The sequence below is a fragment of the Pseudophryne corroboree genome, chromosome 6 (genome assembly GCF_028390025.1).
Source record: "Pseudophryne corroboree isolate aPseCor3 chromosome 6, aPseCor3.hap2, whole genome shotgun sequence".
Lineage (NCBI taxonomy): Eukaryota > Metazoa > Chordata > Amphibia > Anura > Myobatrachidae > Pseudophryne > Pseudophryne corroboree.
Window position 1 is genome coordinate 357,102,017 of NC_086449.1, and position 16,781 is coordinate 357,118,797.

General features: G+C 42.3%; 2 protein-coding genes across 3 annotated transcripts in view; one reads left to right on the forward strand and one right to left on the reverse strand.

Moving 5' to 3' along the window:
* Window positions 1–7,799: 7,799 nt before the first annotated feature.
* LOC134934573 (regenerating islet-derived protein 4-like) lies at window positions 7,800–15,201 on the forward strand. The gene is made up of 4 exons (XM_063929984.1): window positions 7,800–7,958; window positions 8,402–8,539; window positions 9,373–9,487; window positions 15,048–15,201. The coding sequence occupies exons 1-4, from the start codon at window positions 7,800–7,802 to the stop codon at window positions 15,113–15,115; spliced, it is 480 nt and encodes a 159-aa protein (XP_063786054.1). The 3' UTR covers window positions 15,116–15,201.
* Window positions 15,202–15,226: 25 nt separating this feature from the next.
* CPT1B (carnitine palmitoyltransferase 1B) overlaps window positions 15,227–16,781 on the reverse strand; it is a 75,992-nt gene continuing 74,437 nt past the window's right edge. For both annotated transcript variants that reach the window (XM_063926624.1, XM_063926625.1), the window contains exon 19: window positions 15,227–15,660. In XM_063926624.1, the coding sequence (XP_063782694.1) occupies window positions 15,574–15,660 (87 nt within the window). In that variant the 3' untranslated portion in view covers window positions 15,227–15,573. The remainder of the gene's footprint in view (window positions 15,661–16,781) is intronic.

A 16,781-nucleotide genomic window follows, 5' to 3' on the forward strand; every position in this document is an offset into this window, starting at 1 on the left:
CCTCCCATTTCTCCGTAGTATTTTTTCCTAAAAACAAACCTTCCCATTCAATATCCCTGAAAAATACCCTCATCTTATCAAAATTTGCTTTGCTAAAGTTTAGAGTCCTAGTTGAGCCAGTATAGGGCTGTTTATGGAAACTGATATTGAATGTGACCATATTGTGGTCGCTGTTTCCTATGGGTTCCCCTACTATAATACCTGATACCAAATCCCCATTGTTTGTTAATACCAGGTCTAAGATTGCATTGTACCTAGTTGGTTCCTCAATTAGTTGAACTAATTAGTTATCATTAAGTGTGTTTAAAAACATATTGCCCCTAGCAGTATCACATGAATCGTTTTTCCAGTTTATCTCTGGATAGTTAAAATCTCCCATCACTACTATGTCTCCTACTCCTGCTGCTCTTTCAATTTGCTTTAGTAACAATTCCTCATCAGATGCGTTGATACCAGGCGGCCTATAGCATACACCCAATACTAACTTTTTAATCCTTTTTCTCCGCATGCAATTTCTACCCATAATGTCTCGATAGTGCTTACAGTCCCCTCCTGAATATCTTCCCGTATATCAGGTTTTAAAAACGGCTTTACATAAAGACACACCCCTCCACCCTTTTTATTTAGTCTATCTCTCCTAAACAGTGTATAGCCCTCTAGACTGACTGTCCAATCATGAGATTCGTCCCACCAAGTTTCAGTAATGCCTATAATATCGTACTGTTTGCTTGCTGCAAGTATTTCTAGTTCACCCTTTTTACCAGTAATGCTTCTGGCGTTTACATACATACAACTAAGATAAGTATTTTCCCTTGCGTTAGGGACATCTTTCACCTTATGTAGCAATGATGACCTGTAATCGTCATTGGTTAGTGCTTTGGTAAAATCTCTTTTAGTACCCATGTTAGTAACCTTACCGCCTGCTCTTACCCTCCCCCCAACTTCTCCCCCATTTCGTTTGCTACCGCCATCCCCACTATTCTCACTGCATGACCCGTAGTTTCTAGCTAAACCCTCCCCCCAGGCTCCTAGTTTAAAATGTCCTCCAACCTTCTGACCATCCTTCCCCCCAGCACCGCTGCCCCCTCCTCAGTCAGGTGCAATCCATCACGACAAAAGAGATGGCGCCTGACTGAGAAGTCCGCCCAGTGTTCCAGGAACACAAACCCCTCTTTCCTGCACCAATCCCTAAGCCACACAGTTACCTCCCTAATCTCCCTCTGCCTCCCTGGACTAGCGCGTGGCACGGGTAATAATTCCGAGAATATTACCTTAGATGTCCTTGCCTTCAGTTTCTTTCCTAAGTCCCTATAGTCTTTCTTAAGGACATCCCACCTTCCGCTAACTTTGTCATTGGTGCCAACGTGCACCAAGACCGCCAGGTCTTTCCCAGCCCCTCCCAACAATCTATCTACCCGGTCCGCGATGTGCTGTACCCGAGCACCCGGGAGACAACAGACTGTACGGCGATCACGGTCCCGGTAGCAGATTGCCCTATCTGCCTTCCTGATGATAGAATCCCCTACCACCACCATCTGACTAGGTACCTCACTATCTTTTATCCCAACCGCGCCAGAGGGACCACTCCTCTGGATGCTAGAGGGAGCAGTCTCCTCCGGCACTGTCATTTCTTCACTATCATCCTCCGATTCCTCGTCCAGTCGGGCAAATTTGTTCGGGTTTGAAAGTTCGGAGATGTCGAGCCTCCCCCTCTTTTTCTTCCTTCTAACTGTGACCCAGCTGGCTACCTGATCATCATCCTCTTCTACCAGTGACCCCTCCCGCAACTCCTCCACCGTTCTGTCTAAACTTCGCTCGAGATTGTGAATCTCCCTCAGTCGCGTAACGGTTTGCTCTAGATCAGTTACCTGGGCTTCCAGGGCAACCGTTCACACACACCTCGTGCAGATGTAATCACACTGGGCCGGTAGCTCCAGGTGTGCATACATCTTGCACGACATGCACTGAGTGAGGTCCCCAATCACAGCCCCTCCCATATTGTTTGTAAGGCCTAACTCCCTGTTACTCTCAAAGAAAAAGCAGCAAAAATAAAAAGTAGAAGACAAACAATCTCACTTATACAATAATTAAGCTGGCTTATACTTATCTATCTTTGTGCGGTTCTTGGTCCTTCACTTTTATGCAGCCGTAGTACTCTCTCCTGCGGCACCTATACTCCACTTAGCAGTTGCAGTTGTTCCAGCTCACTGCACCTCCTTTTCACTCGGCTTCCAGCTCCTGCTTTTGCTATTACTAACTCACACTTACAAATCCAAGCAGCACTTTAAAATACAAGCCCTTATCTGAATCAGTAAGTCCAAAAACCAAAGAATCCATGACCAAGTTGCAATTAGAGCTACATTCCAAACCTACTATTCCTCCAATGCCTACAAACTTTCGGGTTCCTCCACCACTCTTCGGGTCCCACCACCCTTGTCCAAGTTAATTTCTGATTTTCTTGCTAAATCCCAACATCAGTTATTCTGTTGCGCTCTTACACACCTTAATGCCGAAATTTCATCTGATGAAACTGAACAAACCATAAAAGCTCATAAATATAGTAAATCCCCTGACCCTGATGGGTTTAAAGCTGCATACTACAAGAAGTTCCCGGGTCTGTTTGGTACCCACCTACACGCACCCTATAATTACGTTTTCCAAGGAGATTCACTTCCGAAATGCTGGGAGACATAGTTGTCATGATGCCTAAGGAGGGCAAAGATCCACTGCATTGTGCTAGCTACAGACCTATCTCCCTCATTAATCTAGATTTAAAGATATATGCTAAAATTCTGGTGAATCGGTTAAACACCCTTCTCCCTTGTCTAGTTCATTACGACCAGATCGGCTTTATTCCAGGATGCCAGGCAAGGGATAATATCAGATGTCTGGTTGACCTTATCGAGATCACAAACTTCAGGAGATTCCCTACTATTATGCTCTCCCTCAATGCTGAAATAGCATTTGACCGGATCTCCAGAAGTTTCATGAGACGCCCCTGAGGCGTTTGGTTTCACTAGTGATTTCCTCATGGGTGTCCTGGTATTGTACTCTGCTTCCTCTTCTCAAGTTTTAATCAGTGATATCTCATCCGACCCATTCCTTATCAGTAATGGCACCAGGCAGGGATGCCCCTGGCTCCCCTGGTCTTTGCCCTTGCGATATAACCGCTTGCTTCACATTTTAGGTCCCATCCTAACATGGGGAGTGCAGGTGTGTAGAACTCATTCCAATATCTCTCTCTTTGTGGATATTTTGCTTTCCTTAACCCAGCCAACAATCTCCTTTCCCAACCTTTTTACTGTCCTATGGCACGGTCTCTAACTACAATATTAATTAATAAAAATTGGACGCCATGCTGCTCCATGTTCCCACTCAGGTCGCTGAGACCCTCAAAACAATTTTACATTTTAAATGGCAAACCAGACATACCCCGGGATCTAGTTCACTCCCTGAAAACTTCCCACCTCTCTTCACTAAAATGCAGGCCAAACTGACTTCATGGAGCTGCCTCACCACCTCCTAGCTGTGTAGGATCATATCCGTTAAAATTAACATCATACCTAAATGACTTTAGCTTTACAAAGTCCTAATTTATTTACTTTGTACCACAGAATCCCTCAGATATCTACCAGTGTTCTGAAAAGACCAGTATCAGGAGGTGGTAGGGGTCTCACGGATGTAAAATTGTACTACCTAGCCTCCCATTTCTCTTAGATAGTTACCTATTACTCACCTTTGGACCCCACCTCCTGGCTTAATGTAAAATCTGCTCATATTAACCTTCCCGACGGACCCTCTTGTGAGGTTTGTCCCATATTAAATGAGCTGCTACCACTAAAGTGCTTCCTGCTGTCAAATTTAATTTTACTTTCTGGCATTGGCACTTGCTTCAATTGAAGCTTACTTCTACGATCTCTCCCTTGACCCCCGTTTGGCTCAACCCTGTGTTTCCCCCGGGTTTTCCATCGCAATATATCATACTTGGTCTGAGGTGGGCCTTAAACTCCCCATAGATATTTCCAGACTGGACCAATGGTTGTTATTGGTGTAACTTCAGCATGAGTATCTTAGATACTCAACCCCTTTGAATTGTTCCAAAACTGTAATTTCCTCCAGTTCCTGTACTACAAGACCTCACACCTTTTGAATACTTTTGCAGACATTGGACCTAATTCAGAGTTGATCGCAGCAGCAAATTTGTTAGCAGTTGGGCAAAACCATGTGCACTTGAGGGGGGGGGGGGGGGGGGGGGGGCAGATATAACATGTGCAGAGAGAGTTAGATTTGGGTCCGGTGTGTTCAAACTGAAATGTATATTGCAGTGTAAAATTAAAGCAGCCAGTATTTACCCTGCACAGAAACAAAATAACCCAACCAAATCTAACTCTCTCTGCACATGTTATATCTGCCCCCCCCCCCCCCCCCCCCCTGCAGTGCACATGGTTTTGCCCAACTGCTAACAAATTTGCTGCTGCGATCAACTCTGAATTATCCTCATTGCCCCTTAACTAAGGTCTTGATCTCCCAACTTTATCTTTCTTGATGGGAATGAAAAAGTTCTTGAAACCTCACCTCCCCATGAGGAGGAGGAGACGTGAGGAATTGAGACGGGATTGCTAAAAGGTCTATTTTTAAAATGAAAGAAATTAATTATAACATTTATTGTTGTTTCTATACTCCCATGAGACTTAGCAAAATGTTCCCTTCCTAGTCACCTGATTGTTGGTAGGGATGCAGCCACAGGGGCACTATGCTGCATATATGGTGGACATGCCCGAATATTGGGGGTCATTCCAAGTTGATCGTAGCCCTGCAAAATTTTGCAGGGCTACGATCATGTCCATAGACATGCGGGGGGACGCCCAGCACAGTGCTATCCTGCCCCGCATGTCAGTGTCCCCCCCACCTCCACCCAAGTGCAAAAGCATCGCACAGCGGCGATGCTTTTGCACTTTAGGAGTAGCTCCCGGCCAGCGCAGCTCTAGCGTGCTCATCACTCCCCGGCCCACAGCGGCTGCATGTGACGTCACGCAGCCGCTGAGGCTCGCCCGCCGCACGGTCCGGCCACGCCTGCATTGGCGGGACCACGCCCACGAAACAGCGGCCAAATGCCGCCATTCCGCCCCCCCCCCCACACCCAGTGACCGACTCTGCCTGTCAATCAGGCAGAGGCGATCATAGTGCAGTGACGGCCTTCGGGCATGTGCCGGCGCACTGTGGCACCGGTGCATGCGCAGTTCTGACCCAATCGCGCCGCTGCGATAAACTGCAGCGTGCGATAAACTGCAGCGTGCGATCATGTCAGAATGACCCCCAATATTCCCTTCTGGGGAGTTCATGGTCTATTGAACCCTCTTCTGGAATCTCCGGTAACAAAAGACCCCTGGGTTTTCTTGTTGTGTTATCCTCCTCCATATCTTTACAAATTCTCAAGGAAATGAACTATACATATTTTATCAGCAGCCAAATTCCTAGTCGCCCTGAAGTGGAAAACTGTATCCCCTCCATATCTTTCTACATTTAAACGTCAGATTTGGCATGTGGTAGTCATGGAGGAGGTAACCTATTATCTTCATAACAGAGACTAATGGGCTAATTCAGACCTGAACATTGCTATGCAGCGATCAGGACTGAACTGCGTGTGCGCCGGCGCATGCCAGACAGCGGACGGCTGTATTAGCCCTGCGATCGCCTCTGCCTGACTAACAGGCAGAGGCGGTCGCTGGGCGGGAGGGGGCGGACCGGTGGCGTTTGGCAGCTGTTTATGGGGCGCGGTCCAGGGTATGCAGGCATGCCCGGACCGTTGGGGTGGCAGACCACGGCGGCTGCGCAGCGTCAAACGCAGCCGCTGCGGCCCGAGCGGTGATGAGTAGCTTCTTGCCAGTGTGTGGGGAGCTACTCTACCAGTACAAAAGCATCACCGCTGTGCAATGCTTTTGTACTTGTGCTACGGGGTAGGGCCTGACATGCGTGGCAGACTAGCCCTGTGCTGGGCGTCCCCGCATGTCAGGGAAGCTGATCGTAGATGTGCTAAATTTAGCACATCTACGATCAGGTCTGAATCACCACCTATGTTTTCACTTAAGTTTGGGCCCCATGGCTTTCAGCGGAGTGCAGACTTCTGTCCCTAAGCACTGACCTCCTACAGATATCCATGTGTGGTGTACACTATCTTTTGTTCCACCTCACATCAATCTTACCAGTTTCCCTATGGACTGGTCTCAGGCTATCCACAAAGGGGGCTATTCAGAGATGGACACAGACACTGCGTTCGCGTGCATAGGCTGCGTCCATCAGGTCTGTGCACGCACACTGGCAATAGTGATTGATTATAACCTACTCACGACCAATAAAACGCTGCTGCTGTCTTTTACATTGAACTAACCCACCATTCAAACTTAAATAGCAACTGCCATTCCATTCCAAGAGTAATGTACAAACTCACATACAGTACTAATGACATTTAATGTGGGTCGCTATGGTCCTGCCTGTGCAAACACGTTATGTATTACTAATATACTAATTATGATTTCACATTTGTAATTTGTATAAATTACGCATTAGGTGGACATAGGTGATCATCTAAGGCTTCAATCTCACTAGTTTTGTATGGCATACAATCTCCCTTTAAATTTAGCATCCTACTCACACAGCCCAATGTCTTAAAACGTAATTTGTAGTCAACTGTAATGTCATTAATATAAAGTCCATGGATCATGAAAGTTGTTTCACAGATGTAATAATTATTATTATTATGAGATTGGTATATTATTTTTTAAATGGTCAAACATAATATCAACAATGAATGCAGATATTATATATATATATATATATATATATATATATATATATATATATATATACATACACACATACATATAGAAAATTTACCAACTTTCAAAGTCCTGGGAGTAAATGTAATAGGGTCTGAGGTGCGGGACTTCGGGCAAGAATACCCGTCTATTTAAAGCTGCACTCATTTACAAGGCATAGCCACCCTGGTTTTGCCTTGTAAATATTTGTCACTTTAAAAATACAGCCATTCTCACCCAAAGTCTCACACCTCTGGCAACTCAGACCCTATTACATTTACCCCCTGGTTTTATTGTGCTTACCTTTCTGTGTGGTCTGCAGGAGTCACCCAGAGGTGGGATGATTGTGCTGCACAAAATAAGTCTAATTTGTTTGGACACAAAAATGATCCACTATTGTATATTATGTGTGTAGGACAGGGTTCAGTATGTGTGACCGTTGGATGGGATGCCGGCGGTCACAATACAGACGCCGGCATCCCAATGTATAAAATCCCGACAGGGGCGAATTAAGTATGCTATCCCCTCTCCCCTAAACCCACAGCCTAACCCTAACCTTTCCCCAGTGGCGCCTAACCCTAACACCACCTTCCCTCAGCCTAACCCTAACCTCTGCCCTCCGGGTAGTGCCTAAACTGAAGCTTCTCCTCCCTGCCCCTAACCCTAACACCACCTTCCCTCAGCCTAACCCTAACCTCTGCCCTCCGGGTAGAGCCTAAACTGAAGCTTCTCCTCCCTGCCCCTAACCCTAACACCACCTTCCCTCAGCCTAACCCTAACCTCTGCCCTCCGGGTAGTGCCTAAACTGAACCTTCTCCTCCCTGCCCCTAACCTTACAGTTGGGATTCTGGCGTCAGTCTCGTGACCGTCATTCTGACGGGTGTCGGGATTCCGGCATCAGTATTCCGACTGCTGGGATCCCGACAACCTGTATCTTAACCACATCCCGTAGGGCAGAAGGTGTAATGTAATTAGGCTGCAGTTATGATTCACCTCCATACATTTACATATACTGTATTATTATTATTATTATTATTGTATTTGACAGCTGCCCCCCGCATCTCATGTCCTCCTGGATGGTTTTTCTACAAGTCACACTGCTACGGCTATTTCCGCTTCCGTCTGCAATGGTCTGAAGCAGAGGTGAGAGACATTGCCGGAAAGGAGGGCTAAAGGGTTGTTACTAACCAGGTACTCGGACTCCTAAGGGGCAGTTCAGTTGTTTTTGTATGCCCTTTCATGCCCAATTGCCTATCGCTTCAGACAGGGTGTTATTTAATTGATTGTGCTGGGGTGCATGAGTAACTAGATGCCCAATACCTTTCGCGCTCAAGTCGACCATGGGCTAAACTAGTCTAAACTGTTGAGTGTGACAAGAAAAATGTTTGAAAAGCCGGACGTTTCACACATTTCTGCTCACCACCTCAAAGGGGTGCAAGCAGAAATAATGGGTGCCCACAGTATATTTGCCGCATAGGAGCAAAAACTGAATTGCCAGGTAGATGCAGGACACCCAAAAACAACTGAACACCCGCCAGAATGTATCAATATTTAATAAAAGAAACACTGTCCCCTTTCTCTTGCAGTTTGAGTGTGTCAGCTATGGACATGGTGCACATTTAGCCTCCATCTTGGATGACTCCGAGGCATCGATTATTGCAAGTCATGTGGCTGCTTACCAATCCTCTGCAGATGTCTGGATTGGACTTCATGACCCTGAACAGGTGAGGTTATACGGAGAAAAAAGCCTATACTGTATACTGATGTGGCCTAACTAACCCATGCATTATCTTGTGTTGAGTGGCCAGCTGCTAAACTGGGAGATCTAATGAAACAAGCAATCAGGATCAGCTCTTGATTCCTGTATTACTATATGTAGAATGAATGTGACATGTGGGCATATGATCATTTTTAGTAATTCCACTACAGGTTCTCTTACTGCCAATCAAAAGACAGTTTAGGTTTCCAAGCTTTAAATGATAGAAATAAATTACATAGTAGCTTATGCGCACATTTATGCATTCATGGCCCTTCTGGGTTAAAATATGAAATAGCTTACACTCAGTTTTATACTTTGAAGTTTACTGACTTCTAACAGTGGCGAAAAAAGACACTTAAAACGGCAAATGAAATTGCATGCTGAAATGTTTGTTGCCTTTGTCAAAAACAAATACTTTGTCTTGAAGGTATAACATAGCCCATAATATAGAGAAATGTGAAGTCACCCGCAGTCAGTGAGGTGTCTCATCCTTTGAGAAAGATAACATTACACTTTTCTATTTACACTAAAATCCCTATACTAGAATTATTAGAGCAGATATCATATACTCACATGCGGAACATTGTATCTGGGGAAGACCCGGTGATGCAACTATAGCACCCTGCTATGACACTCTGCTCTGCCCTAGAACTTTTAGTAGCTGCAAGTTCCTCAGATTTGTCAATATAAATCTGTATACACACAGAAATTTTATATATATATATATATATATATATATATATATATAAGTGTGGACACCATTTCTGCTCTTGTCTCATTAATGTCCTATTCACTCAGAACCGCCGCTGGAAATGGAATGATGGGTCAATGTATAATTATCGTTCCTGGAAGAATGGTGAACCCAATAACCTAAATAATATTGAAAACTGTGGGGAGCTAACTACTGAAACCAGTGAGTAATGTTCTCCAGAACATGGACGTCCATATCTAATAACATTACAGAATGACTAGTGTACTGTATCTAGTGATGTGTACTGCAGAGCGCTGACTTCCATATCTAATAACATTACAGAATGACTAGTGTACTGTATCTAGTGATATGTACTGCAGAGCGCTGACTTCCATATCTAATAACATTACAGAATGACTAGTGTACTGTATCTAGTGATATGTACTGCAGAGCGCTGACTTCCATATCTAATAACATTACAGAATGACTAGTGTACTGTATCTAGTGATGTGTACTGCAGAGCGCTGACTTCCATATCTAATAACATTACAGAATGACTAGTGTACTGTATCTAGTGATGTGTACTGCAGAGCGCTGACTTCCATATCTAATAACATTACAGAATGACTAGTGTACTGTATCTAGTGATGTGTACTGCAGAGCGCTGACTTCCATATCTAATAACATTACAGAATGACTAGTGTACTGTATCTAGTGATGTGTACTGCAGAGCGCTGACTTCCATATCTAATAACATTACAGAATGACTAGTGTACTGTATCTAGTGATGTGTACTGCAGAGCGCTGACTTCCATATCTAATAACATTACAGAATGACTAGTGTACTGTATCTAGTGATGTGTACTGCAGAGCGCTGACTTCCATATCTAATAACATTACAGAATGACTAGTGTACTGTATCTAGTGATGTGTACTGCAGAGCGCTGACTTCCATATCTAATAACATTACAGAATGACTAGTGTACTGTAACTAGTGATATGTACTGCAGAGCGCTGACTTTCATATCTAATAACATTACAGAATGACTAGTGTACTGTATCTAGTGATGTGTACTGCAGAGCGCTGACTTCCATATCTAATAACATTACAGAATGACTAGTGTACTGTATCTAGTGATGTGTACTGCAGAGCGCCGACTTCCATATCTAATAGCATACTACACAATTACGGCAGACTACAGTATTGAGTTATATGTACTGCACTACACTAACTTGCATATCTAATAGTATACTACAGAATGACTTCAGGCTACAGTAACATAGAAATATAGAATTTGACGAATTTGACGGCAGATAAGAACCACTTGGCCCATCTAGTCTGCCCCTTTTTTTTTTTTTTTTTATCCTTTAGGCAATCTCAACCCTTTTTGAACCTTAATTACAGTATCTGGTGATGTGTACTTCAGAGCACCGACTTCCATATCTAATAACATATTACAGAATGACTTCAGACTAAAGTATCTAGTGATGTGTACTGCAGCACACTGACTTCCATATCTAATAACTAGATACTGTAGTCTGTAATATGCTCCGTGTACTGCAGAGCATATTACAGAATGACTACAGACTACAGTATCTGGTGATGTGTACTGCAGTACACTGACTTCCATATCTAATAACTAGATACTGTAGTCTGTAATATGCTCCGTGTACTGCAGAGCATATTACAGAATGACTACAGACTACAGTATCTGGTGATGTGTACTGCAGTACACTGACTTCCATATCTAATAACTAGATACTGTAGTCTGTAATATGCTCCGTGTACTGCAGAGCACGCACTTGCATATCTAATACCATACTACAGAATGACTACAGACTACAGTATCTAGTGATGTGTACTGCAGAGCACCGACTTCCATATCTAATAACATATTACAGAATGACTTCAGACTACAGTATCTAGTGATGTGTACTGCAGTACACTGACTTCCATATCTAATAACATATTACAGAATGACTACAGACTACAGTATCTAGTGATGTGTACTGCAGTACACTGACTTCCATATCTAATAACTAGATACTATAGTCTGTAATATGCTCCGTGTACTGCAGAGCATATTACAGAATGACTACAGACTACAGTATCTGGTGATGTGTACTGCAGTACACTGACTTCCATATCTAATAACTAGATACTGTAGTCTGTAATATGCTCCGTGTACTGCAGAGCACGCACTTGCATATCTAATACCATACTACAGAATGACTACAGACTACAGTATCTAGTGATGTGTACTGCAGAGCACCGACTTCCATATCTAATAACATATTACAGAATGACTACAGACTACAGTATCTAGTGATGTGTACTGCAGTACACTGACTTCCATATCTAATAACATTACAGAATGACTAGTGTACTGTATCTAGTGATGTGTACTGCAGAGCGCTGACTTCCATATCTAATAACATTACAGAATGACTAGTGTACTGTATCTAGTGATGTGTACTGCAGAGCGCTGACTTCCATATCTAATAACATTACAGAATGACTAGTGTACTGTAACTAGTGATATGTACTGCAGAGCGCTGACTTCCATATCTAATAACATTACAGAATGACTAGTGTACTGTATCTAGTGATGTGTACTGAGAGCGCTGACTTCCATATCTAATAACATTACAGAATGACTAAATTACTGTATCTAGTGATGTGTACTGCAGAGCGCTGACTTCCATATCTAATAACATTACAGAATGACTAGTGTACTGTATCTAGTGATGTGTACTGAGAGCGCTGACTTCCATATCTAATAACATTACAGAATGACTAAATTACTGTATCTAGTGATGTGTACTGCAGAGCGCCGACTTCCATATCTAATAACATATTACAGAATGACTACAGACTACAGTATCTAGTGATGTGTACTGCAGTACACTGACTTCCATATCTAATAACTAGATACTATAGTCTGTAATATGCTCCGTGTACTGCAGAGCACGCACTTGCATATCTAATACCATACTACAGAATGACTACAGACTACAGTATCTAGTGATGTGTACTGCAGTACACTGACTTCCATATCTAATAACTAGATACTGTAGTCTGTAATATGCTCCGTGTACTGCAGAGCATATTACAGAATGACTACAGACTACAGTATCTGGTGATGTGTACTGCAGTACACTGACTTCCATATCTAATAACTAGATACTACAGTCTGTAATATGCTCCGTGTACTGCAGAGCATATTACAGAATGACTACAGACTACAGTATCTGGTGATGTGTACTGCAGTACACTGACTTCCATATCTAATAACATATTACAGAATGACTACAGTATCTAGTGATGTGTACTGCAGTACACTGACTTCCATATCTAATAACTAGATACTGTAGTCTGTAATATGCTCCGTGTACTGCAGAGCATATTACAGAATGACTACAGTATCTGGTGATGTGTACTGCAGTACACCGACTTCCATATCTAATAACTAGATACTGTAGTCTGTAATATGCTCCGTGTACTGCAGAGCATATTACAGAATGACTACAGACTACAGTATCTGGTGATGTGTACTGCAGTACACTGACTTCCATATCTAATAACTAGATACTGTAGTCTGTAATATGCTCCGTGTACTGCAGAGCATATTACAGAATGACTACAGACTACAGTATCTGGTGATGTGTACTGCAGAGCACGCACTTGCATATCTAATAGCATACTACAGAATGACTACAGACTACAGTATCTAGTGATGTGTACTGCAGTACACTGACTTCCATATCTAATAACTAGATACTGTAGTCTGTAATATGCTCCGTGTACTGCAGAGCATATTACAGAATGACTACAGACTACAGTATCTAGTGATGTGTACTGCAGAGCACCGACTTCCATATCTAATAACATATTACAGAATGACTTCAGACTACAGTATCTAGTGATGTGTACTGCAGTACACTGACTTCCATATCTAATAACTAGATACAGGTTGAGTATCCCATATCCAAATATTCCGAAATACGGAATATTCCGAAATACGGACTTTTTTGTGTGAGAGTGAGATAGTGAAACCTTTGTTTTCTGATGGCTCAATGTACACAAACTTTGTTTAATACACAAAGTTATTAAAAATATTGTATTAAATGACCTTTAGGCTGTGTGTATAAGGTGTATATGAAACATAAATGAATTGTGTGAACGTATACACACTTTGTTTAATGCACAAAGTTATAAAAAATATTGGCTAAAATGACCTTCAGGCTGTGTGTATAAGGTGTATATGTAACATAAATGCATTCTGTGCTTAGATTTAGGTCCCATCACCATGATATCTCATTATGGTATGCAATTATTCCAAAATACGGAAAAATCCCATATCCAAAATACCTCTGGTCCCAAGCATTTTGGATAAGGGAGACTCAACCTGTACTATAGTCTGTAATATGCTCCGTGTACTGCAGAGCACGCACTTGCATATCTAATACCATACTACAGAATGACTACAGACTACAGTATCTAGTGATGTGTACTGCAGAGCACCGACTTCCATATCTAATAACATATTACAGAATGACTACAGACTACAGTATCTAGTGATGTGTACTGCAGTACACTGACTTCCATATCTAATAACTAGATACTATAGTCTGTAATATGCTCCGTGTACTGCAGAGCACGCACTTGCATATCTAATACCATACTACAGAATGACTACAGACTACAGTATCTAGTGATGTGTACTGCAGTACACTGACTTCCATATCTAATAACTAGATACTGTAGTCTGTAATATGCTCCGTGTACTGCAGAGCATATTACAGAATGACTACAGACTACAGTATCTGGTGATGTGTACTGCAGTACACCGACTTCCATATCTAATAACTAGATACTGTAGTCTGTAATATGCTCCGTGTACTGCAGAGCATATTACAGAATGACTACAGACTACAGTATCTAGTGATGTGTACTGCAGTACACTGACTTCCATATCTAATAACATATTACAGAATGACTACAGTATCTAGTGATGTGTACTGCAGTACACTGACTTCCATATCTAATAACTAGATACTGTAGTCTGTAATATGCTCCGTGTACTGCAGAGCATATTACAGAATGACTACAGTATCTGGTGATGTGTACTGCAGTACACCGACTTCCATATCTAATAACTAGATACTGTAGTCTGTAATATGCTCCGTGTACTGCAGAGCATATTACAGAATGACTACAGACTACAGTATCTGGTGATGTGTACTGCAGTACACTGACTTCCATATCTAATAACATATTACAGAATGACTACAGTATCTAGTGATGTGTACTGCAGTACACTGACTTCCATATCTAATAACTAGATACTGTAGTCTGTAATATGCTCCGTGTACTGCAGAGCATATTACAGAATGACTACAGACTACAGTATCTAGTGATGTGTACTGCAGTACACTGACTTCCATATCTAATAACTAGATACTGTAGTCTGTAATATGCTCCGTGTACTGCAGAGCATATTACAGAATGACTACAGACTACAGTATCTGGTGATGTGTACTGCAGAGTACGGACTTGCATATCTACAGTAATAACATACTACAGAATGACTACAGACTATAATATCTGGTGATGTGTACTGCAGATCACTGACTTCCATTACTAATAGCTCCATGCTCCCTTTATAACTGGGCCTGACACTCCTCATGATGCCCTGTGTAGTATTATTGGATAAGTAGGTGGTTCAAAGATTCAGTTACACTTTTATTTGATTCTCTTATTTCGTCTTTGTTTTCTCAGAGTTTAAGCAATGGAACGATGCTCCGTGTAAAGAGGAAAACCACTTTGTGTGCAAATTCAAACCGTAAGAACATGATCCAAGTCCGGGATATACCGGGAGGCGGGTCACAATATGTACTTTATACTGCACGCTGGAAATCTGAATAAATCTCTCTCCCCAAATCAGTGGTGTTCAGTGATCACTAACATAACATTGGGTTTATTGGCAAAGGATGAATTGGGAAACATACTGTGAAAATAATCAGAAATTGTATTTGGTGGACTGGTGTATTAAGTGGGTAACACAACATTATTTACATATATTCCCATTTGTTTTTCTCCAGAGCAAGTACAAGATCCACTGATATACTGGTTGTACAGTACCTGTGCCACAAGTGTACAGATCAATTTATCACTAACACATGAAAGACAATACATAATTGTTCTATAATTACAATCTCTATGACAAACAGATTAGGCTTTCTGTGAATAGAAAGTAACACAAGATATGTGATGCATCATGTGATCTCGCAGCAGTGGCTGGGTGTCAGCGTTCACCCCGAGGACTGAGAGTGAGGAGCTGAGCCAAATCACGCATAGACTGACAGATCCTTTGACCGAAACGGTGAGAATTCTGAGGAAAAACAAGTCGTTTAGATACATACTAACCAAGTTACAGATACTTTGGGGAACATTTACTAAGCGATGATAAGAGCGGAGAAGTGAGCCAGTGGAGAAGTTGCCCATGGCAACCAATCAGCACTGAAGTAACATCTATAATTTGCATACTATAAAATTACACAGAACTGCTGATTGGTTGATGGGGCCACTTCTCCACTGGCTCACTTCTCCGCTTTTATCACTGCTTAGTAAATGTCCCCCTAAGTCTCCATTACAATATACATTCATTTAGACCTCTACATTACAATCTCTATGTGACCCTTTCTGCTGTTACTGGTAATGTCATTAGTCATTTCAATTAAAAAATGATCTAGGTTTGGAAAGAAAGCTATTTTTTTTTAGAAATTACATATTATATCAGCGGGTTACCGAAGCGGATACACAATGTGCACTGGTGTGAGGAGAGGCGTAAACTGGTCCATGTCCAGCAGGCACATGGGCAGGCCACGCCAGGAGATGGCCGAGGAGGGGTCACTAGTGATGAGCATACAGGAAACTAAAAGAATCAATCGGAGTTTCACATTTTTCACATTATTACCATATAATAAGTTTTACTTTACTACTTTTAGTTTTCAAAACATTGTAAATCAAGTGGAAAATAAAACCCCACTATTTATCTTATTGGCCTGACATAGATTTGGACATTAGTCTATTTGTGCCATGTATAACTGCTCTTTGAAAGTCTACACATTCTTCAAAGCTTACAGCCAAATTCTGATCTGAACTAGAGGTGAACTTGCAGTACCTAACGCCTGAGATGGTGGATGTTTAATATCAGTACAGTAAGGGCGAGCTCATGCAAATGTAGCAAACCCTTTTCAGATGTGTCTTATTTAATTAGACTTGGACACAGGTTTAGATACATCTTCTATAATGCACCCATCCTTGTGTGCGCATACATTTACAGAGTTCTAAATAAATAAATATAAATCAGCATAGGCCCCAATACCCCAGTGAGAACAGAGGACTAATTCAGATCCTGGATAATCTGAGGCATAAAGTGACAATGGTCGGTACTTTGCGCATGTGCTGGACCCGTACTGTGCATGTGCAGTACGGGTCCTGAGGCGCTGG

Excerpts from the sequence above, each read along its gene's own strand:
- LOC134934573 (XM_063929984.1), top strand. The coding sequence starts at position 7,800 with ATGATTCACCTCCATACATTTACATATACTGTATTATTATTATTATTA. Across the intron at positions 7,959-8,401 it reads TGCAATGGTCTGAAGCAGAG|TTTGAGTGTGTCAGCTATGG; the intron begins GTGAGAGACATT and ends TTTCTCTTGCAG. Across the intron at positions 8,540-9,372 it reads GACTTCATGACCCTGAACAG|AACCGCCGCTGGAAATGGAA; the intron begins GTGAGGTTATAC and ends CTATTCACTCAG.